Genomic DNA, 26,923 nt, shown 5'->3' on the forward strand with positions numbered 1-26,923 from the left:
AATAAATATTTTTAAAACATGTTCATATATACTTGATAGTTATTAAAGTATCTATTAACAATGTGTATTTATAGAATGTCTTTAACACCGCAGTGGTGACCTGTTAGCTATATAATGTTAATTAATTCTAAGAAAATACTTCCAGAATCTCTCAAGTACAGTTTTCATGGCCCCCAATTAAACTTACTCTCAATTTTGATTACTCTAGACCAAACTTTATTTTGATTACTCTAAATATCTATTCTCAAAAGACACTTAAAAATGAGCCTAAGTGAAATATCTCTTACCATATTTATGCACAATAAGTACTTTGTTAACTATTTAAAATTTTTTAATTATCTTTATTTATTGGATAGAGACAGCCAGAAATTGAGAGGGAAGGAAATGATAGAGGAGAGTCAGAAAGACACCTGCAGCCCTGCTTCACCACTCATGAAGTTTTCCCCCTGCAGGTGGGGCTGGAGGCTCGAACCTGGGTCCTTGAGCACTGTAATATGTGCACTCAGCCAGGTGCACCACCACCTGGCCCCTTTTTAACTTTTAATACTAGCTACAGACTGAAGAAATAGTGTGAAAAAGGTGCCTGAAAATGCACTTGTGTGATAAGATCAAAATCCAAATTTGAGCCGAATTCTATATATATTAAAAAAAAACTAGATATTTATGTTTGACAGGCAAAACATTGAGTTTATTTCCTATCTTGCTATAATAAATACTCTTTAAAATGTAAACACACTTCTACCCCTGACTGGGGTAAAAATAAAACTTCAGTAAGTGTTGGTCGGCTTCTAAATTCTGCTTCTAAGACCCCTTCTGTTGCATTGCTTGATGCTGTGGTCTGTTTATATAATCATTGTTTAATCCCCACTGGTTCGGGCTCATTTTCCACTCCGCCCCCTCTCCTAGTCACTTCCTGTTTTCCACATTTTAATCCCCACTGGTTCGAGCACTTTTTCCTCCTCCCCACCGCCTATCCTACGTACATCCTCTTGCGTCCTGACACTTCCGCCTCAGGAGATATATAGGACAGGATTGTGATTAGAGATAATATACAGCTTGCACTGCATTCCTCATCAATAAAGACTGAACTGCGTCCCACTCAGCCATGAGTCCCTGGTTGTCTCCCGCCCGCGAAGCTCGACCAGCAAGTAAGTTATCACATTCTTCAGATTGAGGGATGAAGTATGATAAACATCTGTGACTTGATTTACTAATTGTTCTTCCTTGCTGAGAGATGTCTTTAGATGCATTTTTTAGGAAGACAGTAGTTATGCAGAGCAATAGTTATGCAAATTTTCATGCCCAAGTCTCTGAAGTGCTAGGTGAGGTTCTTGGTATCACCATAAACCAGTGCTGAGGAGAGAGAGAGAGAAGAAAGGTCAAAAACATCTAAGAACTAAATTTATGTTAATCCACTAAGCCTCTTACAATGAAGGCATCTGTTGAAGCTTCCTCGAATGTTATTTCCCTTTTTTTTTTCCCCCCAGATGTTAGCAATTTAAGAGTGGATTCAGAAAAACTCTAAACACTATTACTTTTCAAGCTGGGAGGCAGATAGTTTGGATGGTACAGAGGGGGCATAAGTGATAAGTGTTTGTCAAAGGATTTTATGTTTTCGTGTTCATTATTTATTTAGATTAGCCATCCTCTTGGAGATTTAACACAAAATATTTGAACTAGGACTTAGACTGACTAACAAGGTAGTAGGTGTGACTTAGGAAGGAAGAGAAGGCAGGACCATAGGGGAAAAAAATGGGCAAATCTATATAAATATAGATAGATATAGAAATAATAGTCAACCCATATCTGTGACTTTGGGAGAACTACTGCAGTTTCTAATGGCGGGAATGAGGACACAGAACTCTGGTGGTGGGAAATGTGTAGAATCGTAACCCTGTTATCTCATAGTCTTGTAAATAAGTATTAAACCACTAATTTTTTAATGGGGGCACGGGAGTGGTGCATCCTGTTGAATGCACATGTTACTATGCAAAAGGACCCAAGTTCTAGCTCCCAGTCCCCTCCTGTAGGGGGGGAAGATTTTTAAGTGGCAAAATAATACTGCAGGTGTCTCTCTTTCTCCCTCTATATCCCTTCTTCCCCTCCTAGTTTATCTCTGTCCAATCCAATAAATAAGTAATAAATAAAATATTTTTCACAGTTTATTATTGTATTTTTTATAATTCACTATATAATCCACTCACGAGTTTACACCATCTACAGCATTAAAACTTTCAATCTTCTCTTGTGTCATTCAATCCTTAGGTCTCTGGCATGGCAGCCAGTGCTGTAGCACTGAACTATCATCCTGGCCTTGCTACCAGCTTTTTTTTTTTTTTTTTTTTTTTGATAGAGACAGAAATTGTGAGGGGAAGGGGAGATAGAATGGAAGAGAGACAGAGACACCTGCAGCACTACTTCACCACTTGTGCATGAGGGGATCATGGGCTTGAACCCAGGTCCTTGTGTGCTATAATGTGAACACTTAAGCAGGTACACCACCGCCCATGCTTTGATACTTTTTCTATATATGTATTTGTCCATTGTTGTTTTTCTTTTTCCCCCTGTGGTCCTGCTTTCTCTTCCTTTCTAAGTCACACCTACACCTAATGCTACTTCTGAATATTCTTCTTTTTCCCTCTTTTCTCTCCGGGTCCTGATGGAATTGAAGTTCAGAGCCCTCTAGTCATTTTCCCCTAACATTTACCCCCCTCTGGGAATATGGACCTGTTAAGGTTCCAGGGGCGCCAGCTGGCCGGGCTAGCGTCGCGGTGGAAGACAGAGACAGACTCGGACACACAACTGGGCTGAGAAGCTGCAGTTTAATCTTTATTCACGAGCGGGCAAATCACCACACCATGTGCTTTCCCCATCATTCTTCGTCTGCTGCTGCTGCTGGGACTCTGCACGTCCTTAGCATACCGGGTGGGGAGAAAAAGGGGCGCGAAACTAGCAAGGACCAAACCATTTCTCTCAGAGGTAGGGGGAAGGGGGGAAAACCAACACGAAGAATACCAACAATTCCCCCTTTTCTTTTTAACTAAATGACCACAGTATCAGGGGTGTGGGGTGAACAGAAACCTATATCGTACAGGCATTTTCAAAAAAGAAACTGGCACAAACATGGAGAAACATGTAAGCGAGTAACAAGAACCAGTGTGCAGCCAAGGGAAGGCCTGAGGGGGCCATTTTTTGCCTCTGTGGGAAAAACATTATCAGCTTAAAAAAAAACATTTCCTGCTTCTGGGGGGCGTACTTGCCTCGACGGGCATTTTCTAGCATGGGGGGAGGGGGAGGCCTAGAGTCCCAAGGCATGGCTGCAGTCAGTCTTTGAGAAACCCAGCAGCATAAGGGGAAGCTGCTAGTTTTGTGCAAAGTGTCCAAGGTGTACCAGTGAGTCCGATAGAAGTCCAAAGCAGATGTCGACCGAAGAATTGCCAAGGGGGTGAATTGTTGTACGTCTGTCTCCATGGGGAATGTCAGCCATCATAATTCCGCTTTTCTGTAGAGAACTTGACAGCTGCAATTTACTTACTATGAAACAAACTTGTAGCAGGTTAGAAGTTTACCACAATTGATAACTCTATTACAATTAGAAGTCTTTTTTAGAATGATTTTAAGGTTTTTTAAAGTTTAAAGAATAGAATGTGAAAAGGTAGACATAAGAATCAAGGAAAGAAAACCTCAGGCATGAGAATCATTAGCATAGCCATTGTGTAATCTACCATTTCTAATTGAGAAGGTAATCGAGAGTTTTACATATCAACAAGTCTATTTAACCTTTTGTTACACCCATTCAAGATGGAGACACACCCTAGGTGTGCGCAGGTTTTGTATAGACCAACTTGGTTAAAATATATTGATTTTTAACTAATTTTTTACCTCAGACTTTAAATGTAAGTTAATTTTATCTTTATGAGAATTACGTTGAAAACCTTTTTCATTTAACTTTGCCTGGTAAGAATTTAGCTTTAAAGTTACGTTTTTAACCTTAAAGTTACTGTTTACCAAACTTTAAACACACACATAAACATGGTCTTTAATACACAAGGAGAGAAACCTTTGTTGCGAAGACATGTCATTTTAAACACGAATTTAGATCTATACTGTCTTAGTTGTTGGGGGGTCACCATCCGGAGGTGGCTTTTCGCGCAGCTCCACTTCTAGGAATTGTAGGTTGCGATCTCTGGATGAATCTCTGCGTGTTCTAGCTCGTCTGCCTTCAGACCCAAGCTGGAGATCTCAGCCAGGGGGCCCAGTTTCGGCAGGGAGCTCGTGGTCTCCGGGTGGTCCAGGATCTGTCCAGACTTCATAGCACGAGGGCAGGCAGGCCAACCGTGCAGAAGGCACGGGCCGAGGTGCCCAGGGGTGGCGGCCAGGATAGGCCGCCACAGCCCTGCCCCATGGCCCTGCCATGGCTGCTGCCCTGCTCCCAGCGGCCGAGCAGTGTGGAGGGAGCCGGCGCCCGATGCCCCGCGCCACGCTGTGGAAAGCCGGCTCCTGCTGGCTGGCGTTGGGCAGAAACCACAGAGTGGTCCAGAGATAAATGTTCCAGAAACAGCGAAACAGTCTCATGAAGAAAGGGCAGAGGCCTTTGGAGATCTCTTCACAAGCAGAAGAGAAGGCCATAGTGCATAGGTAGCCAAATTGTCTTCACTTATCTGAGAGATGCGCAGGTCAGGTCCACGTGGGTCAGGTCCATTTGTTGTTAATGTTCGGGGCTCCAGCAGGCTGGGCTAGCTTCGCGGTGGAAGACAGAGACAGAGACTCGGGGACACACGGCTGGGCCGAGAAGCTGCAGTTTAATCTTTATTCACGAGCGGGCAAATCACCACACCATGTGCTTCCCCATCATTCTTTCTCCGCCGCTGCTGCTGGGACTCTGGGCGTCCTTAGCATACCGGTCGGGGAGAAAGAGGGGCACAAAACTAGCAAGGACCAAACCATTTCTCTCAGAGGTAGGGGGACGGGGGCCAAACCAACACGAAGAATAAATACCAACATGGACCAAAATTCTTTATGGGCTGCAGAAGGTAGAAGGTCTGGCTTCTGTAATTGCTTCTCTGCTGAACATGGACATTGGCAGGCGGCTCCATTCCCCCAGCCTGTTTCTACCTCTCCCTGCTGGGACAGGACTCTGGAGAGGTGAGGTTCCAGGACACACTGGTGAGGTTGTCTGCAATACGGAATCATACTAACAATACAGAATCTGCAACTTGGTGGCACTCAGCTCTATTTTTTTTTTTTTAAGAGACAATAGGGTATGCTTTATTAAAATTGTTTTAAACACTCTGGGAAAAAATTTCAAATTTTGGAGCTAGGAATTAAGTAGAGTTTGAGCCTGTCTGCCTGAAATGTGGGTTTGTATGCACTCGAACTAGATGGTTAATGCTTAACAGTGGGTGAGCCTGTAGTTTTAGCTGGCAGGGTGCAGTTTGAAGGCCTGTAAATTTTAGATGGAGATTTTTTTTTTTTCCCTTTTTGTTGCCCTTATTGTTTAACATTGTTGTGGTTATTGATGTCATCATTGTTGTTAGCTAGGACATAGAGAAATGGAGAGAGGAGGGGAAGACAGAGAGGGGGAGAGAAAGATAGACACCTGCAGACCTGCTTCACTGCCTGTGAAGGGACTCCCTTGCAGGTGGGGAGCCGGGGGCTCGAACCGGGATCCTTACGCAGGTCCTTGCGTTTTGCGCCATGTGTGCTTAACCCGCTGCGCTACCGCCCAACTCCCTTTAGATGGAGATTTTAAGGCAGAGATTTGCCCATGGTTCCGTTGTGGCTGCTTCTGAGGAATATTCACTTCTTGACAGCCTTTGATTTATCTCCTAGTCTAATTCTGCCTGCCTCAGTGTCACCATTCAGTATTTATTTACTTTTTTAAATTTTTGCCACCAAGGCTGTTGCTGGAGCTTCAGTGCCTGCTCAAAGACATCGCTCCCAGTTGTCACTTTTTTTTGCCCCCAGGCTTATTGTTGGGGTTCGGTGCCTGCACCACAAATCCACTGCTCCTGGAGACTATTTTTTTCCCTTTAGTTGCCCTTGTTCTATCATTGTTGTGGTTATTATTGTTGTTGTTATTGATGTGGTTGTTGGATAGGACAGAGAGGAATGGAGAGAGACGGGGAAGACAGAGAGGGGGAGAGAAAGATAGACACCTGCAGACTTGCTTCACGGCCTATGAAGCGACTCCCCTGCAGGTGGGGAGCTGGGGCTCAAACCGGGGTCCTTAAACCGGTCCTTGCTTGCGTTTTGCGCCACATGCGCTTAGCCTGCTGCACTGCTGCCCGAATCCCCACTTCTTTTTTCCTATAGAGACAAAAATTGGAAGAAGAGAAATAAAGGAAAGCAATAAGGAAGGGAGAGAGAGAGAGAGAAAGAGAAGGAAAGAGATAGCTGTAATACTGCTCCAGAGCTTACGAAGCTTTCCCCCTGCAGATGGGGGCCCGTGACTTGAACCCTGATCCTCGCGCACGGTAGTATGTGTGTTCACTGGGTATGCCTCCACCTAGCCTTGCACTATTAAGTCTTCAGGCCTATAGTACTGAGAGATGTCTGAATTTCTAAAGATAATGCAACGTTGACCCTGTTTCAGAAAAGCCGCAGAGGAGGCACAGCGGCGAGAAGAGGAAAAGCAAATCCGGTTGGAAGCTGAGAAAGTGAAAGGCAAGCGTGGGTTGATACTTCAGTTTGATCTTATGTTCTCCGTGTCTTTCTCTCCTTCTCTCTGTCTTCCCCTCCTCTCTCCATTTCTCTGTCCTATCCAACAACGACAACATCAATAACAACATAGTAATAACTAACAGCAATAATAGTAAAAACAACAAGGGCAACAAAAATGGGGAAAAAATGGCCTACGGAGCAGTGGATTCTTAGTGCAGGCACCAAGCCCCAGTAATAATCCTACAGGTGAGAGAGACCAAGAGACAGACAGACAGAGAGAGAGAGAGAGAGAAAACCTACTTCAGTTTCCCATAGCTGTGCAATCTCCAGGCTAAAAAAAACCTCTCCTCCATGATTCCTCTGCTCCTGGTGGACTGGTCATTTCTGTTTTGGTTTGGTTTTGCTTTTGTTGTTGTGTTTAGACAGAAGGTAAGGGAGAAAGGTACAAAGAGAAGAGACATCACACTACCACTACACCACTCATGAAGCTTCCCCTAGACAGGTACTTCCATGTAGTGGCTGGGAGAGGCTTGAACTCAGGTTCTTGTGCATGGTGAAGTGTGCACTCTACTGGATGAGCCATACCCCAGCAATACCCCCACTTTTTTTTCTTAATTTAAAAAAATGTCTTTATTAGGGAATTAATGTTTTATTACATTTGATAGTAAATACAATAGTTTGTACATGCATAACATTCCCCAGTTTTCCATATGACAATATACCCCCCACTAGGGCCTCTGTCATCCTTTCTGGATCTGTATTCTCCCCCCCACCCCCACCCCAGAGTTTTTTACTTTGGTGCAATACACCAATTCCAGTTCAGGTTCTACTTGTGTTTTCTCTTCTGATCTTGATTTTCAACTTCTGCCTGAGAGTGAGATCATCCCATATTCATCCTTCTGTTTCTGGCTTATTTCATTTAACATGAATTTTTCAACATCCATCCAAGATTGCCTAAAAATGGTGAAGTCACCATTTTTAAAAAATTTCTTTATTGGAGAATTAATATTTTACATTTGACAGTAAATACAATAGTTTGTACATGCATAACATTCCCCAGTTTTCCATATAACAGTACAACCCCCACTAGGTCCTCTGAAGGACCATCTCCCCCCACCCACTTTTATTTTAAATTTCTTTATTGGGGAATTAATCTTTTACATTTGACAGTAAACACAACAGGTTTTACATGCATAACATTTCTCAGTTTTCCATATAACAATACAACCCCTACTAGGTCCTCTGAAGGACCATCTCCCCCCACCCACTTTTATCTTAAATTTCTTTATTGGGGAATTAATCTTTTACATTTGACAGTAAACACAACAGGTTTTACATGCATAACATTTCCCAGTTTCCCATATAACAATACAACACCCACTAGGTCCTCTGTCAACCTACTTGCACCAGTATTCTCCCCTCCCACCCACCCCAGAGACTTTTACTTTGGTGCAATACGCCAATTCCAGTTCAGGTTCTACTTGTGTTTTCTGATCTTGTTTTTGAACTTCTGCCTGGAGTGAGATAATCCCATATTCATACTTCTGTTTCTGACTTATTTCACTTAACATGAAATTTTTCAAGGTCCATCCAAGATCGGCTGAAAACGGTGAAGTCACCATTTTTTACAGCTGAGTAGTATTCCATTGTGTATTCCATACCACAACTTGCTCAGCCACTCATCTGTTGTTGGACACCTGGGTCAAATATGTTCTTGTGACACAAGAATCATTAAACCATGAATCAACATTTACTTTTGTTGATCTTTTGTATGGTTTTCTTATTTTCAATGTTATTTATTTCTGCCCTAACTTTAGTGATTTCTGTCCTTTGCTTTAGGGTTTGTTTGTTCTTTTTCTTCTAGGTCTTTAAGATGTGCAATCAAGCTATTTATTTATACTTTTTCTTGTTTCCTAATGTGTGCTTGTATGGCTATGAATTTCCCTCTCAGTACTGCCTTAAATGTGCCCGAAATATTTTGATAGTTGTATCTTCATTTTCACTGAACTCTTGAAACATTTTGATTTCTTCTTTGATTTCCTCTTTGACCCAGTATTTGTTAAGTAGTGTACTGTTGAGTTTCCACATTTTGGGACTGTTATTAATCTTTTGTTGATTGTTAAGTATTAGTTTAATTCCACTGTGGTCTGAGAAGATGCTTGGGATGACTTCAGTGCTCTTGAATTGGCTGATGCTGACTCTGTGGCCTAACATATGGTCTGTCCTTGAGAATGACCCATGTGGACTTGAGTAAAATGTGTATTCCAGTTTCTTGGGATGAATGACTCTGAAAATGTCCAATAGTTCTAGTTTATCTATCTCCTCACTCAGCCCCCTCATGTCTTTATTGATTTTCTGTCTGGAAGATCTGTCAAGTTGAGAGAGTGGAGTGTTGAAGTCCCCTACTATGACTGTATTTCTGTTAATATATTGCTGTAGCTCTATATGTAGATGTTTGTTGTATTTAGATGGCTTCTCATTGAGTGTATAGATGTTAATAATTGTTAAGTCTTCTTGATTAACTGATCCTCAGAGCATTTAGTGTCATCCCTATCTTTTTTAATGTTATTTATTTTAAAGTCTATCATGTTAGATATGAGAATAGCTGTTCCTGCCCCTTTTTGTAGGCCATTGGCTTGTATGATAGTTTTCCATCTTTTCACTTTGAGTCTGTGTTTGCCTTGTGGAGTTAGGTGGGTTTCCTGTAGACAGCATATTGTTGGGTTGTGTTTTCTGATCCATCTTCCTATTCTGTGCCTTTTTATAGGTGAATTCAGGCCATGGACATTTATTGATATCAAAGATTGAAGATATTTTAATTTCATTCTTGTAGAGTTTTAGAGTGTTCCAATATATGGCCTATTTATGGTGTTCTGACTGTCTATAGGAGACCTTTCAGAACTTCTTTCAGGGCAGGCTTGGTGATAGTTGATTCTTTCAACTGTTACTTGTATGAGAAGGTTTTGATGCCTCCATCTAGTCTGACTGACAGTCTAGCAGGATACAGTAGTCTTGTTGAAAACTTTTCTCATTGAGCACTCGATAGATATCTTGCCATTCTCTTCTAGCCTGTAGTGTTTGTGTGGAGAAGTCTGCTGCTAATCTTATGGGTTTTCCTCTGTAGGTGACTCTTTGTTTTTCTCTTGCAACCTTCAGGATCCTTTCCCTATCCTTATTCCTTTCCATTTTAAATATAATTTGTCTCGGTGTCTTTAAGTCTGGGTTAATTCTGTTTGGGACCCTCTGGGCTTCTTGTACCTTTATGTCTTTGATCTTGTCTAGACTAGAGAAGTTCTCAACTATTATGTCCTGAAGGATGCTTTCCTCCCCTCCCTCTCTTTCTTCCTCTGGTAAGCCAATAATGTGTATATTATTTCTTTTGAAGTCATCCCATAGGTCTTTATTGTTGTTTTCAGTATCTCTTAATCTCTTTTTGAAATCTCTTACTTCTTTTTTAGTTGTCTCTAATTTGTCCTTGATCTTGTTAATTCTGTTTTCTGCCTCATTTAGTCTATTCTCTCTCCTCTCTACTGTTTTCTGGAGTTCATTTATTTTGTTACCCTGTTCTGATACTGTTTTAGCTTGTTCAGCTAGTTATGTTCTTAGCTCAGCTATTTCAGCTTTCAGCTCTCTAATAACCTTGAGATAATTAATGTTTTCTTCCAGAGTCTCATTTGTTGTTTCTGCATTTCTGTTGACAATTATTTCAAACTCTTTATTCACTCCTGTGATTTTTTTTTTCCTTAACTAGTGTTTGATTGTTGACCTCATTATTTTGTGCTTCAACCTTTGGGGAGCTTTTAGCTGGACTCTTGTCCTGGTTCATTTCTCCAATATTTCTTCTTGTTGGTTTAACCATTCTATATAGTATGTTATGGGGTCCCTCTCTCAGTACTTTTCAAATTACTGATCACTCTTGCCTGGATTGACAGGTGTCTAAGTAAGGTAATTAAAGGGTTCACAGTTGTGGAAATTGACAGTTGTTTCAATATTATTTTAATCCCTGAGTTGGAGCTCAGTGGCTTAAAAGCCTCTTTTGTTCTTTTTCTTCCCTGTAGGCTGTGGGAGTCTGAGGGATTTTAAATTCTAAGTAGGATTCTTAGCTTAATCTTGGCCAAGAGATAAAGCAGGATGGGACAGAGATAATCCAGTGGTTATGCAAAGAGACTCTTACAGCCCCACTGCTAGGCCACCGAGGTATAGATCTTCTCCTGAGTTTCCTGGTTAGTTCTCTGTCTCCTGGTGTCAGCACAGGGCCTCCCTGCCGCTGCTCCAGATTCTGAGGGCAGTAGCAATGGAGACTCAGTTGCATTTGGTGAGTCTTAGGGGAGTCCTCTCCTCCCTTCAGCTGTCCCCTTATTGGTGAAACAGACTGGAGGTGGTGTCTCAACTGGGAAACTTCCGGACTGTTACCAGCCATTTAATCTCTCCCTAGGCTTCTCTCTGTCCACAACCCACTCGTGTTTCCACTTCCGGTGATTTGGTGGGCTCCTAAAGTTGTTCCATTCCTGTCTTGCTGCAGTCCCAGGTGGTCTCCTTTGGTATTCCTAGTGGACCTGGGAGAGGAGAGGAGAGGAGAGGAGAGGAGAGGAGAGGAGAGGAGAGGAGAGGAGAGGAGAGGAGAGGAGAGGAGAGGAGAGGAGAGGAGCGGAGAGAAACAGAGCTGCTGCTGCTGCTCCATAGCCCCGCCTCCAGATGTCTCCACTCTTTTTTTTTAATTACCACCTGGGTTATTGCTAGGGCTTGGTGCTAGTACTATAAATTCACTGCTCCTGACAGCTTTTTTTTTCTTCTTCTTCTTTTTCTTTCTTTTTATTTTATTCAGTGGGACAGAGGAAAACTGAGAAGGGAGAGAGACACAGAGAGGGAGAGAGAAACAAACACCTGCAGGCCTGCTTCACTGACTGTGAATTGTCTCCCCCCCACAAATGGGAACTGAGTCCTTGTACATGGTGATCCATGCACTTAACTGCGTGCCATTGCTCAGCTCCCAAACCCCATTTTTATAGCATCATCAATAACCCCAAACTTAGAGTTAGACATTTTAAGTTTATATAGAATGTATTAATCAACATTCTCATCATTTATGATCACCTACAAGAATTTCTGTCACATATAGTCTCCTAGTGCTGCTCAGTAGAAATATAACACAAGTCAAACTACATAAAGAAGTAGTCAAGAGCTGATGAAATAGCTGCTTTGCCATGTCCCAAGCCCAGCCCTCACCACACTGAAGGATGCTTTGGTATTGTGGTCTTTTTCATTCTGTCTCTCTATCTCTATCTTAAAAAAAAAAAGTAGTCACAGGGGCCAGCCGGTGGCACACCTGGTTAAATACACATGTTACAGTGTGCAAGGACCCAGGTTCAAGCCCCTAGTCTGCACCTGCAGGGGGAAAGCTTCACAAGTGGTGAAGCAGGGCTGCAGGTGTCTCTGTCTCTTTCCCTCTCTATCTCCCCCTTTCCCTCTCAATTTCTGTCTCTATCCAATAATGCATAAATAAATAAAAAATTTTTTTTAATTAGTCACAGAAAAGTTTCAAAGAAATGAGTGAAATTAATAACACTGTATTTACTATTCCCAAAATGTAAGTTTTGGAATCAGCAAAAAAAAAAAAAAAAAGAGAGAGAGAGAGAAAATGCTATATTTAATTTAATTAATTTATTTATTTACCTTTGCCTCCAGGGTTACTGCTGGGCTCGGTGCCTGCACTATGAATCCACTGCTCCTGGAGACCATTCTGCCCCCTCCTTTTTGTTGCCCTTGTTATATCATTGTTATTATTATTGTTGTCATTGCTGTCATTGTTGTTGGATAGGATAGAGAGAAATCAAGAAGACAGAGAGGGGAAGAGAAAGACAGACACCTGCAGACCTGCTTCACCACCTGTGAAGCAACCCCCCTGTAGATGGGGAGCCAGGGGTTCAAACCAGGATCCTTAAACTGGTCCTTGCACTTTGTGCCATGGGCACTTAACCAGCTGCACTACTGCTCGGCCCCCTAAAAATACTGTATTTTCACCCAACTTTTCATACTGGGTCTTGGAGCCATTGTGTTTGTTTGGTTTTTACTCCTAGTACACCTCAGTCTACACTAACTACACTTTGTGGGCTCAGTAGAAACACGCAGCTCATGGTGGCATACCAGACAGTGCGAGTCTAACCAGTCCTCATGATACCCCCTGTTTTAGGAGGGACATTCTTTACTCTTTCCTTTGGCCTCAGCACTTCTGAACATGCCTGAAACCCCAGTAAGTATTTGTTGACCTAATTGGAAGAGAATTCATTCCCATTTTCTTCTAGAAGAAGATACTGACAATGAGATAGAAATGGAGTTGGAAGGTGAGGAGCCTGACATCCAAAGAGAATCGGAAGGACTTGAAGTCATTGAGGAGGGCAGGGAAGCTGAAGAGCTTGAGGTTCCTGAGGCTCTTAGACCAGAGGCTGAACCAGGTTAGACTGTATTGAGTACGATGTCTTTAATTGCACGTGTGTGTGTGTGTGTGTGTGTGTGTGTTTGTGTGTGTGTGTGTCCATGTCTGTACATGTTTGTAAAATGGAAGGAACCTAATATTGAAGCCAGAGAACATCCATTTAGGGAGATCAGGTGGTAGCACAGTAAGTTAAGCACAAGGACTGGTGTAAGGATCCTGATTCCAGCCCCCGGCTCCCCACCTGCAGTAGAGTCGCTTCACAGGAGGTGAAGCAAGTCTGCAGGTATCTATCTGTCTCTTTCCCTCACTGTCTTCCCCTCTTCCCTCTGTGTCTCTCTTTCCTATCCAACAACAACATCAGCGTCAACAATAATAACAACAACAACAAGGGCAAAAAAAATGGGAAAACATGGCCTCCAGGAACAGTGGATTCATGGTGCGGGCACCAAGCCCCTGCATTAACCCCAAAGGCAAGCAACAACAACAAAAAACAACAACCAGTAAAACAGCCATTTATTCCAGATCCATTGTCAGAAGTATGATGGGAAAGCTGGAATTGGTGGTGGTGGTGGTGGGGGTGTACATTGTTCAAATACCAGGGGAAATGTGTCAATAAAGGCACTAAAGTAGCATCCAAAACTATTAGACACAATTAAGAAATACAGTAAAGTAGCAGCGTACAAACTCAGAGAGAAGACACGTAACTATCCCTTTCTTAAACAACCTGCACTGGATCTGTAAGTGAAACATGTATCACCTTAGACAGCAGTCTTCTAGCTGCACCACCAGTAGTGATGTGCAGTCTCACTAAGACCTCAGTTGCAATAACACACATACGTTATACTTCACCTGAGACATTGGCTTTGTCTGTCACTGTCAGAACTGAATAGCGACAACACTTACTGGTCAGAATTATTTGTAGCATGTGTTCTGTTATTCTGACCAATATCTAATTGTATGTTTAAGAATGTTCTTCCTATTCTGCTTTACATGATTAAGCTCTTGTACCATGCATTCTGTTCAAAAGTAGCAAGAACTAGAGTTTCTGTCCCACTGTGCTATATACAATTCAAACTGTTCTTAGAAATTTTCTTTGTACCAAAGCGTTCTAGTGGAATGATGTGTTAAAATTCAAACACTAACTTGTGAAGATTTGTTTTGTGTTTAATTATCCAAAGTTTTCGAGGATCTTTATAAATCATCTAAACCTACAGCTGAGACTGAAATTCCAAAAAAAGAATCTAAGGAGGGACTGAAAACTGAAAATGTATTTGAAACAGGTGAGAGGGAAACGAAAGTGGTGCACTAAAGTGCTTTCTGTGGTTTCTTACAAACAGTAGGGCCCTGATCATAGACATAATGTTCTCCTTATTTCTTTTTGTATTGCATGCTAGTTGATGAATTCTGTATTTCTCTGATTACATGGACTGTATTTAGAAAGCTTATAACACTGTTTTTCATCAGAAATTGTTAAGGTTGTCATAAGAAATTCATATTAATAATCCAAGTGATTTGTATCTTGTTAGTAGGTAATAATTCATCTATAGCTAATACAATGAATAAGACACAATTTTATTCGTATTTATTTCTTCCCTTTTGTTGTCTGTTATAGTTATTATTGTTGTTACTAATGTTGTTGTTCTTGGATAGGACAGAGAGAAATGGAGAGAGGAGGGGAAGACAGAGATGGGGAGAGAAAGACAGACACCTGCAGACCTGCTTCACTGCTTGTAAAGCGATTCCCCTGCAGGTGGGAAGCCGGGGGCTCAAACCGGGATCTTTAGGCCGGTCCTTGCGCTTTGCCCCACGTGCACTTAACCCGCTCCTCTACCGCCCGACTCCTGAGACACAATTAAAATAAGAATTTACAGGAGCGGTGAGATAGCTTAGCATGAGGAACACACACACCTTACCGTGCACCTGAATTTGTACCACTGGTCACCAAATGGAAGCAAAAGGGAAACTTCCCAAGTGATGCTGTAGTATTTCTCCTTCTCTATCTGGAAGAAAGGGAAAAAAAAAAAAGAGGAGGCCGGGCAGTAGTGCTGCGGGTTAAGCGCGCATGGCGCAAAGCGCAAGGACCAGCTCACTCATCCCGGTTCAAGCCCCCGGCTGCCCTCATGCCGAGGGGTTGCTTCACAAGCGGTGAAGCAGGGCTGCAGGTATCTGTTTTTTTCTCCCCCTCTGTCTTCTCCTCCTCTCGATTTCTCCCTGGCCTATCCAACAACGACGACGACAACAATAACAACAACAACGATAAACAATAAGGGCAACAGGAGCCAGGTGGTGCCGCACCTGGTTGAGTGCACATGTTACATTGCGCAAGAACCCAGGTTCGAGTCCCTGGTCCCCACGTGCAGGGGGCAAGCTTTGCAAGTGGTGAAGCAGGGCTGCAGGTGTCTTTCTCTCTCCCTCTCTATCTCCTCCTTGCTCAATTTCTGGATGTCTCTAATCAATCAATAAATAAAGATAATAAAAAAATTAAAATAGCTCTCTTTATTTTTTATTTTTAAATATTTATTTATTCCCTTTTGTTGCCCTTGTTGTAGTTATTATTATTGTTGTTGTCATTGTTGGATAGAACAGAGAGAAATGGAGAGAGGAGGGGGAGACAGAGAGAGGGAGAGAAAGACACCTGCAGACCTGCTTCACCACTTGTGAAGTGACTCCTTTGCAGGTGGGGAGCCGGGGCCTTGAATAGGGATCCTTACGGCTGTCCTTGCACTTTGCACCACTTGCGCTTAACCCTCTGTGCTACCGCCCAACTCCCTAAAAAATAACTGTAAAAGAAAAAAAAAAGGGCAACAAAAAGGGAAAAAATAACCTTGAGGAGCAGTAAATTTGTAGTGCAGGCACCAAGCCACAGTGATAACCCTGGAGGCAAAAAAGGAAGAGAGAAAGAAAGAAAGAAAGAAAGTGAAATGAAAATGAATCTTTTAGGAGCAGTGGAATTGTATAACTGGGAAGCCCCAGCAAAGCCCTGGTGTGGTGACAAGAAAAAAATCAAAATAATTCATAAATGTCTATTATTGCTTATAGAATTAAGTGAATTTTTGGGATGTTTTAAAATATAAATATGAATTATTTCAACAATGTGGCTAAATATATAATTCCTGAGGCCTTTTTTCTGTTAACCTTTTTTGCAAAGTTGCACTACCTGACTTCGCAGAAGATGCTTATCCTGATGTTCCGGAAATGGATCCATTTAAAGAGATAGTTAAACATTTCGTCAGTTCTTGGAAACAGCTAGAAATATCAATCATTGATTCGATGACTCAAGTATTAAAGTTGGAGATTGCTGACAGAACTCCAGAGGAGCTGCTGCAAAGAGTAATTGAGACTATGGAAAGTAAGGACTGTAAACAGAACTTTCATTGTGAAGATAAGGTCTCATGGGGGCCAGGTAGTGGCACACCTGGTTGAGCACACACGTTACAATGCACAAGGACCTGGGTTCAAGTCCCCAGCCCCAACCTGCAGGAGAAAAGCTTCACAAGTGGTGAAGTGGGTCTGCATGTGTCTCTTTACCTCTCTATCACCCCCTTCCCTCTCAACTTCTGGCTGTCTCTATCCAATAGTTAGATAAAATAATACAAAATAATTAAAAAGAAATAAGGTCCTCACCAATGTGTCCTGGGTCCTCTCACCTCCAGAGCTCTGGTCCACTAAGGGAAAGATAGAAACATGACTGTCAATGCCCATGTTCAGTGGAGAAGCAATTACAGAAGCCAGAATTCCTACCTTCTGTACCCCAAAAACAACCTTGATCCAGACTCCCAGTGGGAGAGAAGTGATAGTAGGGACAAGATAAAAGGACTCTGCACTCCAGCTCCATCAGCACCAGAGAGAGAGAAGAAAAGGAGAGGGACACACAGAGGTAGTTATGTTGTCAGTGGCTTGGAGGGGCAAGAGAGGATTGTATGGGGGCGGGGAGAAGGGGGTAGTTATGTGTAAATGTGGACAGATAGTTGTAGAGAGGATTGTTGGCGCATGTCTACAACCTTAGGGGGACTGCGGTGGACTGCAGTGGAGAGACTGAAGATTCAGAGCTCTGGTGATGGGAACGGTGTGGATTTAGACCCCTGTTGACATGTAATTTTGTAAAATAAAAAAATAATAATAAAGATAACAAATAAAAATAGGGTCATATTATTCAAAAGCACTGTGAAATTTTGTAACCTTTCTTGACTTACGAATTAGAAGATTCAATAAAACCAGAAATGATGTCTGAAATATTTACTAACTTTCAGAGTGTGGGCACCATCAGAACAGTCAAAATAGCCATAGGGTTATTTCTCTGACCAAACTGGGCACTTGTCATGTAAAGAATTTCTGGGGAGCCACCCAGTAGTACAGCGGGTTAAGCACACATGGCGCAAAGCGCAGGGACTGGCATTAAGGATCCAGGTTGGAGCCGCCCACCCCCTCACCTGCAGGGGAGTCACTTCACAAGCGGTGAAGCAGGTCTTCAGGTGTCTGTCTTTCTCTCCCTCTCTCTGTCTTCCCCTCCTCTCTCCATTTCTCTCTGTCCTATCCAACAATGACGGCATCAATAACAATAATAACCACAACAACGATAAACAACTAAGGCAACAAAAGGGAAAAATTGGCCTCCAGGAGCAGTGGATTCCTAGTGCAGCCACCGAACCCCAGCAATAACCCTGGAGGAAAAAAAAAGAAAAGAATTTCTGGAGGCCTATTGCATACTCATTTAATTAAGAGATCAGTTTTTTTTATATTATTGTTATTGCCTCCAGTCACTGCAGCTCAGTGCCAACACTATGAATCCACCGCTCCTGGTGGCCATCCCCCCTCCTTTCTTTTCTCATTTTATTCGATAAGACACAGAGAAATTGAGAGGGGAGGAGAGATAAACAAGGAGAGAGAGAGAGAGAGAGAGACCTGAAGACCTGTTTGACCACTTAATGGAGCATCGGCGCTGCAGGTGGGGAGTGAGGGCTTGAACTCCGGGCCTTGTACAGGTCCTCATGCATAATACTATGTGTGCTTAACTGAGTGTACCACTCCCAGGCCCCAAGAGATGTTACTATAATTAATCTGATTAATCTTTATCTACTATAGTATGCTAACATTCTTTTATCCTTTTATGCCCAAGTATGTCTTCCCTTTTATAATAGAACCTCTTCAGTATGCTGCATGGGAGATGAGTGCAGAAGATTATGAGGAGGAAACAGAAGACTACCAGGCGGAAGTGGAAGCTGAGGAGGAGGTAGAAGGGGAGGAGGAGGAGGAAGAGGAAGAGGTAAGAGTCTTGTACCACTTCTCATTCCTGTTGACCAAGTCATTGAAGGTAGGCTTACCTAGAGCGGGAACAACACATTGGGTAAATGAACAAACAGGTCTCCTCAAAAATGTTTAATGTTTGTTTTTATTTGGTATAGAGACAGAGAGCAATAGATAGGGAAAGACAGAAAGACACCTGCAATAATATTGCACCTTTCTCGAAGGTTGCCCCCTGTAAATGGGGACTGGAGGCTTAAACCCAGGTCCTGGCACACAATAAATGGTGCACTCTGCCAAGTAAACCACTATCTGGCCCCTGTGCCCTCAATTGTATAGTCATGTTCATATGTCCTTTTCCTCCACTGCAAATTCACTTGACTCCTGAAAGTCTGGCGTCTGGGCAGTACATCAGACCCTCCAACTTCACGCCTTCTCCCCTTTAGTATTGTTTCATCTGCTGCAACAGACATCATTAGTTTAAGGGTAGCCCTGTCTCTCCCTGTGTTTCTGAAGTCCCACCCCGAGTGGTGAGTGGCATGCTTCCGTTTCCTTCCCTCTCCTGACTTAGTTCACGTGACATGAATCCTTCAAGTTCCATCCAGGTTGTAGCAAGAGAGAAAATTGCATCATTTCTTAAAGCTGAGTAGTAATTCAAGTGCTCAATAAAGTAAATAAAAATTGGATGGAACTATCAAAGATCATTAATAGCTAAAACAACTCTACGAGATATATACTACCAACTAATAATAATGAAACAATATGGTATTAGAACAAAAAAATAGACACGGGAGTCGGGCGGTGGCGCAGCGGGTTAAGTGCACGTGGCGCAAATTGCCAGGACCTGCGTAAGGATCCCAGTTCGAGCCCCCGGCTCCCCACCTGCAGCGGAGTCGCTTCACAAGCGGTGAAGCAGGTCTGCAGGTGTCTGTCTTTCTCTCCTCTCTGTCTTCCCCTCCTCTCTCCATTTCTCTCTGTCCTATCCAACAACAATGACATTAATAACCACAACAATGTTAAACAACAAGGGCAACAAAAAGGAAAATAAATAAATAAAAATAGACACATTAATAGTATAGAATAGTAACCCTAGGGGACTGGGCAGTGATGCACTGGGTTTGGTGAACATACTATAGAGCTCAAGGACCCACGCAAAGATCTGGGTTCGAGTCCCTAGCTCCCCAACTGAAGGGGGAAAGCTTTGCAGGTGGTGAAGCAGGGCTTTAGGTCTCTCTATCTCCTGCTTCCCTCTCGATTCTCCTCCTGTAAGTTGATATAAAAATAATATTTAAAAAGTAGAGGCTGGCCTCCATTTTGCACGTCTCCAAAAAAATTGTTCATTATATAGTGTTTGGGGGGTATTAATAAAGATGTATATTGTACAATAATCAAATAAAGTAGTGATATTATCCCATTGATTTTTTTAAAATACTATGTTTTATATGCATATAGATAGGATATACTTAGAAAAAGAGTCTAGAGGGCTAGGGAGACAGAATAATGTTTGTGCAGAAGACTTTCATGCCTGAGGCTCCAGGCTCAATCCCCAGCATCACCAGAACCTCAGAACTGAGCAGGGTTCTGGTTTCTCTGTGTCTCTGTGTCTCTCACTCATTTTACAAAATGAATACATAAAATAAAAACAAATAAGCAATATGTTAAGAAAGAGAGAGACGGGGTCAGGCGGTGGTGGAGTGGGTTAAGTGCATGTGGCGCAAAGCACAAGGACCAGTGTAAGGGTCCCATTCGAGCCCCTGGCTCCCCACCTGCAGGGGAGTCACTTCACAGGCGGTGAAGCAGGTCTGCAGGTGTCTATCTTTCTCTCCCCCTCTCTGTCTTCCCCTCCTGTCTCCATTTCTCTCTGTCCTATCCAACAATGAACAACATCAACAATGGCAATAATAATAACCACAATGAGGCTACAACAACAAGGGCAACGAAAGGGGGAAAAAAATGGCCTCCAGGAGCGGTGGATTCATGGTGCAGGCACCGAGCCCAGCAATAACCCTGGAGGAAAAAAAAAGAGAGAGAGAGAAAGAAAGAGTCTGGGAGGATGCATGTAGCCCTGTTGACAGTGTCAAGACATAATTAAGAGAAAAAGAGTGAGAGGCAATTTTCATTCTAAGCCCTGGGACATGCTTGGAATAATTTTATATAAGCAACTATTTCATAATGGAAAATTACATTAATGTTACTCCCATGGCTTTAAATAAAGTCCAAGAATCTTTAAAGAACTTTACATACATCTTTTGTATCATAAATTAAAACATATTACACATGTCCAATTGAACAAAACAGAATATTTCCAAGCAATAACTTGTTTATATATCCACTTACAGGAGACTCAAATTCTGAGTCTTACCCCATTTGACATTCAGTGGGTAAGAAGTTAGGACCCTGATTCAGCTTTTATTTCTTAGAGATAATTTTAACTTAGAATCTCACCTCACAATGACCCTACAGTAGTCCATGCTAGTGTTTTTCATTGCACTTCTATCTGTAAAGAGCTAGGGACACTTTCATTCTCAATGTTGTTTTATTTCCTTATGAAAATCAAGAAACTTGAGGTGTGAAGTTAAAGGGATCTCAGAAATCTTGCTATAATTAAATAAAATTGGATAAGAACTGGCCTTTTGTGGATTGTTTAAAAAGTGTGTATGGGGAGTTGAGCAGTAGCGTAGCGGGTTAAGCGCACATGGCACAAAGTGCAAGGACCGGCTTAAGGTTCCTGGTTCGTTCAAGCCCCCCAGCTCCCCACATGCAGGGGAGTAGCTTCACAAGCGGTGAAGTAGGTCTGCAGGTGTCTATCTTTCTCTCCCCCTCTCTGTCTTCCCCTCCTCTTTCCATTTCTCTCTGTTCTATCCAACAACGATGACAACAATAAAACAAGGGCAATAAAAGGGAGTAAGTAAATAAATAAATATATATTTTTAAAAAGTGTGTATGATGAATAAAATATTATTCAAGATACATTATGTTTAATTCCCTCTCTATTATGTCCATAAAAATGCTTTTAAATAATGTTTTCCAAATTTTGAATAATAGTTTCCTGCTGAAGATAAAATTAAAGAAAAGAAGAGGCAACTGGGAGATTCAAAGCACTTTTGTCCAGTATTTCTCAAAGAAAACTTCATCCTACAGCCAGGCAACACTGATGAAGTGGTTAAGTACCGAGAAAAAATCTACTACTTCTCAACTCCTGAAGCAAAGGATAAGTTTTTGGAGCACCCTGAGGAGTATACGGCTCACTCAGAGCCATTAAAGGTGAGGACGGTATTCCTATCCTAACAATGTGCCAGAGGACTTTTTTAGAGCTATATTACCAACCATTATTATTTTACTTAAGAGAAGGCTCTCCAGTCCATTGTAACAATTGAAGGGAAATATCTAAGGTCCAAGATAGTACAGTTGGTAGGGGATATAACACGACATAATTATCATCTTTGATGTCTACTGCAATGCCTTACGTCAAACCAACACTTCATATCTGCCTTTGTAACTGAAGTAAAATGACAGTAGAATTGATTGCTGGTATTTTTTTATTTTTTTTTATTTATTTAAGAAAGGAAACATGAAGAAAACTGTAGGCTAAGAGAGGTACAACTCCACACAGTTCCCACCACCAACTCTCCGTATCTCGTCCTCTCCCCTGATAGCTTTCCTATTCTTTATCCCTCTGGGAGTATGGACCCAAGGTCATTGTGGGATGCGGAAGGTTGAAGGTCTGGCTTCTGTAATTGCTTCCCCGCTGAACTTGGGCGTTGACAGGTGGATCCATACTCCCAGCCTGTCTCTCTCTTTCCCTAGTAGGGTGGGGCTCTGGGGAAGCAGAGCTCCAGGACACATTGGTGGGGTTGTCTGTCCAGGGAGGTCTGGTTGGCATCCTGCTAGCATCTGGAACCTGGTGGCTGAAAAGAGAGTTAACATACAAAGCCAAACAAATTGTTGAGCTGACTGCTGGCATTTGAAGGGCCAGCTGTAAGCAGGAGAGTCTACTGACCCTACGGTAGAATCTGGAGAAGTTGGGATTCATGGATTGGTGAGCAGAGTTGTGGGCATATTGACATCAGCTGTAGGCGTGAATCTGTAGGCGCTTCTTGCTCAGGAGCGTGCTCGCTGAATCAAGCCCAGGGCTGACTGGTTGATGCAGCAGTGAGGGCTGACACTGGTAGGTCAGATTGCAAGAGTCTTCTCTAAAATGAGTTGGCTCTGACATATTCAACCTTTTTTTAAAAGGTTTTTTAAAACCTTTTTTATTTAAGAAAGGAGACATTAACAAAATCATAGGATGGGGGGTACAACTCCACACAATTCCCGCCACCCAATCTCCATATCCCACCCCCCCGCCCCGATAGCTTTCCCATTCTGTATCCTCTGGGAGCATGGACCCAGGGTCTTTGTGGGTTGCAGAAGGTGGGAGGTCTGACTTCTGTAATTGCTTCCCCGCTGAACATGGACGTTGACTGGTTGGTCCATACTCCCAGTCTGCCTCTCTCTTTCCCTAGTAGGGTGGGTCTCTGGGGAAGCAGAGCTCCAGGACACATTGGTGGGGTCTTCAGTCCAGGGAAGCCTGGCCGGCATCCTGATGGCATCTGGAACCTGGTGACTGAAAAGAGAGTTAACGTACAAAGCCAAACAAATTGTTGAACAGTCATGGACGCAAAGGTTGGAATAGTGGAGAGGAAGTGTTGGGGGGGTACTCACTGCAAACTCTAGTGCTTTCAGACAAAGTCCCAAAACCTAGATATAGACCAGGTTCCAGGAGACAGAGCATATGTTCACAGGTATCCATAAACTAGGGCAAATATATACCTGAAAGCAGTAATACACTAGAGTTTGCAGTGAGTGCCCCCCAACACTTCATCTCCAATATTAAACCTTTTTAAAACGAATTCAGGGGAGCTGGGCGGTGGCGCAGTGAGTTAAGTGCACATGGTGCCAAGCACAAAGACTGTAGTAAGGATTCCAGTTCAAGCCCCTGGCTCCCCACCTGCAGGGGAGTCGCTTCACAGGCGGTGGAGCAGGTCTGCAGGTGTCTGTCTTTCTCTCCCCTTCTCTATCTTCCCCTCTTCTCCCTATTTCTTTCTGTCCTATCCAACAACAATGACAGGAATAACAATAACAGCAACAATGATGATAAACAACAAGGGCAACAAAAGGGAAAAATGAATAAATAAAGTTTAAAAAATTAAAAAACGAGTTCAAATAATTGCTGTTACCATGGCTTTAGAACTGCCAGTATTTTCCCGGTTTTGTGGGAATTTTTAAAAATCTTACATATTTACTGCCATTGGTACCATATTCTATAACTTCTTTTTTTTAAAAAAATGTACATATTAAAGCCAGACACAATTTAATAAGTATTGGACAATTGCTCTTATATACAAAGAACTTGAATAGGAAACTTCATGGGGACAGAAACTAGAATAGAGGAATTTAAAATGGGATCCAAAAGTTTGGTATCAAACTACAGCAACACAATTTCATACCACTCAATTTAAATTATTTGCTATTCTTTTTTATATAAAGTTTATTTATTTGTTTATTTTCCCTTTTGTTGCTCTTGTTGTTGTAGTTATTATTGTTTTGTTACTGATGTCGTCATTGTTTGATTGGACAGAGAGAAATGGTGAGAGGAGGAGAAGACAGAGAGGGGGAGAGAAGAATAGACACCTGCAGACCTGCTTCACTACTTGTGAAGTGACTCCCCTGCAGGTGGGGAGCCGGGGGCTCGAACCAGGATCCTTAAGCCGGTCCTTGAGCTTTGCGCCACGTGCGCTTAACCTGCTGCGCCACTGCTCGACTCTAATTATTTGCTGTTCTACAATGCTTTCCTCAAGTGTTCTATTTATCCACTTCAATCATCCCATGTCCAATATTTGACTAGAATAACAATGGAATTAATTCCACTAGAAACTCATAAACTAGAGGTGATCAATAACAGTCTTTCAGGGATAAAAAAGGGGAGGGAACTCGTATACAGTTAACATGAAGACCAAATAAATGTTGAGTAGTGAAACTGACAATTACATTTTATCTTCCTCTTTGGGCATTTTTTAAACCCTTGTTGGGTTGAAATATATCTTCAACCAATTATCTTAATATCTGAAAATGGCTTTATTTCGTTTAGAAGTTTGTATTTAGCACAGATTTCTCAACAGAATATCATTTCCGGGGGCTGGGAGGCATGCCCGGTTGATGCACACATTACCCTGCACAAGAACCAGAGTTCAAGCCCCTGGCCTCAACCTGCAGTGCAGAAGTCTTACAGATGGTAAAACAGTGCCACAGCTGTCTCTCTTTCTTCCTCTGTGTCTCCCCCTCCCCTCTCAATTTCTCTCTGTCCTACTAAAATAAAAAATAAATAATAATTTTTTTAAATTATCATTTCCATTCAAAATTCTAAAGATGGTGAGATAGTAGAGTGTACACCTTTCCATGTGATAAACCCTGGAACCATATGGGAGAACCCCAAAACGCAGGGAGGCCCCAAAGATGGTGGAGTGATGCTGTAGTCTCTCTCCCTCTCGCTCTCTACCTTCTTAAAATCAAAATGAGCTCAGAAATGTTGGGATCATGCCAGTACAAAGCTCCAACGGTTATGTACAACACACACACACACTGTATACTGGCACTTAATGTTGATGGGCTGACTTTGATTCCTTGGTGTAGTAATCTAGTTTCTCAATATCTAAAAGATCCTAAGATCAGTTTGCAATGGACAATCCATACAACTAGTTTTCTGGTTTTGGGCTTTCCAAGCTCCAACATAAAGATGATAGGTATTAGCGAAAATACCCCTAGCCTTTCATTATTGGTGGGTTTCTTGTTCAGTAGAGAGGTATTGTTTTGTTTTTAAACTGTCAGTAAAAATATGTCTTCCCATTCTTTTTAAATTAAACATTTTAAGCAAAGCTAACTTTATTTAATTCTTTTGGCTTGTCATACCAAGATGACCCTGTAGTTGGTAAGGCTTTTCTGTGGACACTTGTTATTGCAATGGATTATTTTGATACCTTGATGTAGAAACATACTTGAGTTTGTAAAGTGATGACTCATATACAGAGGGCAGTCAGTAAGCCTTATGTTTTCTTATTTTTTTAATTTTATCTATTTATTATTGTATAGAGACAGAGAGAAATTGAGAGGGGAGGGAAAGGTAGAGAGAGAAACCTGCAACTCTACTTGACCTCTCATGAAGCTTCCCCCCTGCAGGTGGGGACCAAGGACTTGAACCCGGGTCCTTGTGCACTGTAGTATGTGTGCTTAACCAGGTGTGCCACAGCCCGGCCCCATATGCCTTATGTTTGCTACGTTACTCCAAAGGTCCTTTTCTTCATTCTCTCTCCATCTCACCTCTCCCTGACCCATTCCACCATGGCAGGCTCCTCCATTAAGAATATGCCTTCTGGGTCCCCATGGTTCTGGCAAAACTACCTGCGGAAGACAGCTGGCAGAGAAGTTTGGCATTTTTCACATTCAGTTTGATGAATTTCTTCAAGAAAAACTAATGCTAAAAACAGAAAGGAGAGTAGGACCCGAATTTGATGAAGATTCTGAAGAAGAACGTGCAGCCAAAGAAGAAATTGACGAGCTTGCAGTTCAAGCTAACATGGAGATTAAGGAAGAAAGTCCAAAGAAACCGGTAACAAAAACAAAAAAACTGTATAGTTGTTGGTGATGCTTCTGAAAGTAGAATGTAAGCAGTTGACCTAGAGGTCTTTATAAGACAGTAACTTCCACCAAAAGATATTCCATGCCAGGGGTTCAGGCGGTAGATAACACAGCAGGTTAAGCACACATGGCACATAGCACAAGGACCTGCGTAGGGATCCTGGTTCGAGCCCTTGGCTCCCCAACTGCGGGGGTGGGGGCGGGAGGAAGGTTGCTTCACAAGCGGTGAAGCAGGTGTGCAAGTGCCTGTCCCGCCTCCTCTCTCGATTTCTCTCTGTCCTATCCAACAACAACATCAATGGCAACAATAACAACAAGGGCAACAAAGTGCGAAAAAATGGCCTCCAGGAGCAGTGGATTCGTAGTGCAGGCACCGAGCCCCAGCAATAACCTTGGAGGCAAAAAAAAAGATATTCCATGGTCTATTTTCTTTCATGGAGAGGCAATAAATATTGATATGTGTTGGGTAGTATGCCAGCTCCCCCTGGCTTCTGCTTAACCATATGCCTATATAAGGATAGATCTGATCCCATTAAAAGCTTTGGTCTATTTACATAAATCACTTTTACATTTACATAAAGCACCACACTCCCTCCAGGACATTGGTGGTTTAGTGGTAGAATTCTCACCTGCTCCGCCCCCTCTCCTTGTCACACCCTGATCCTCTCCTTGTCACACCCTGATCTTCCACCAGTCACTTTTTGCTCCACCCTCTCTATGTCACATCCTGTTTTCCACCCTACTTGGAGAGTATAAAAGCTCTTCTGATTAAAGAAGAAATTGCTTTCCGGCTCCGAGGGTTCCAGAGTGTATCGCCTGCGAAGTTAGTGCGGCACGAGTTCCTGATCCCTCTCCCATGCAGCAGCCTAGATCAGCTCCAGTTGAGTTCTCTCCAACCCAGAGAGCACTAGC

At 42.4% G+C, this 26,923-nt stretch overlaps 1 protein-coding gene across 1 annotated transcript in view; it reads left to right on the forward strand.

The window, feature by feature from the left end:
* The window catches only part of AK9 (adenylate kinase 9), a 135,250-nt gene that overhangs the window by 49,274 nt on the left and 59,053 nt on the right, over positions 1–26,923 (forward strand). Inside the window, exons 19-27 of the mRNA XM_060190863.1 lie at positions 6,596–6,729; positions 7,086–7,092; positions 12,741–12,813; positions 12,941–13,115; positions 14,275–14,376; positions 16,245–16,445; positions 18,235–18,359; positions 21,383–21,601; positions 25,722–25,982. Coding sequence (XP_060046846.1) covers positions 6,596–6,729; positions 7,086–7,092; positions 12,741–12,813; positions 12,941–13,115; positions 14,275–14,376; positions 16,245–16,445; positions 18,235–18,359; positions 21,383–21,601; positions 25,722–25,982 — 1,297 coding nt within the window. The remainder of the gene's footprint in view (positions 1–6,595; positions 6,730–7,085; positions 7,093–12,740; positions 12,814–12,940; positions 13,116–14,274; positions 14,377–16,244; positions 16,446–18,234; positions 18,360–21,382; positions 21,602–25,721; positions 25,983–26,923) is intronic.

The sequence above is a fragment of the Erinaceus europaeus genome, chromosome 4 (assembly GCF_950295315.1).
Source record: "Erinaceus europaeus chromosome 4, mEriEur2.1, whole genome shotgun sequence".
Classification (NCBI taxonomy): Eukaryota; Metazoa; Chordata; class Mammalia; order Eulipotyphla; family Erinaceidae; genus Erinaceus; species Erinaceus europaeus.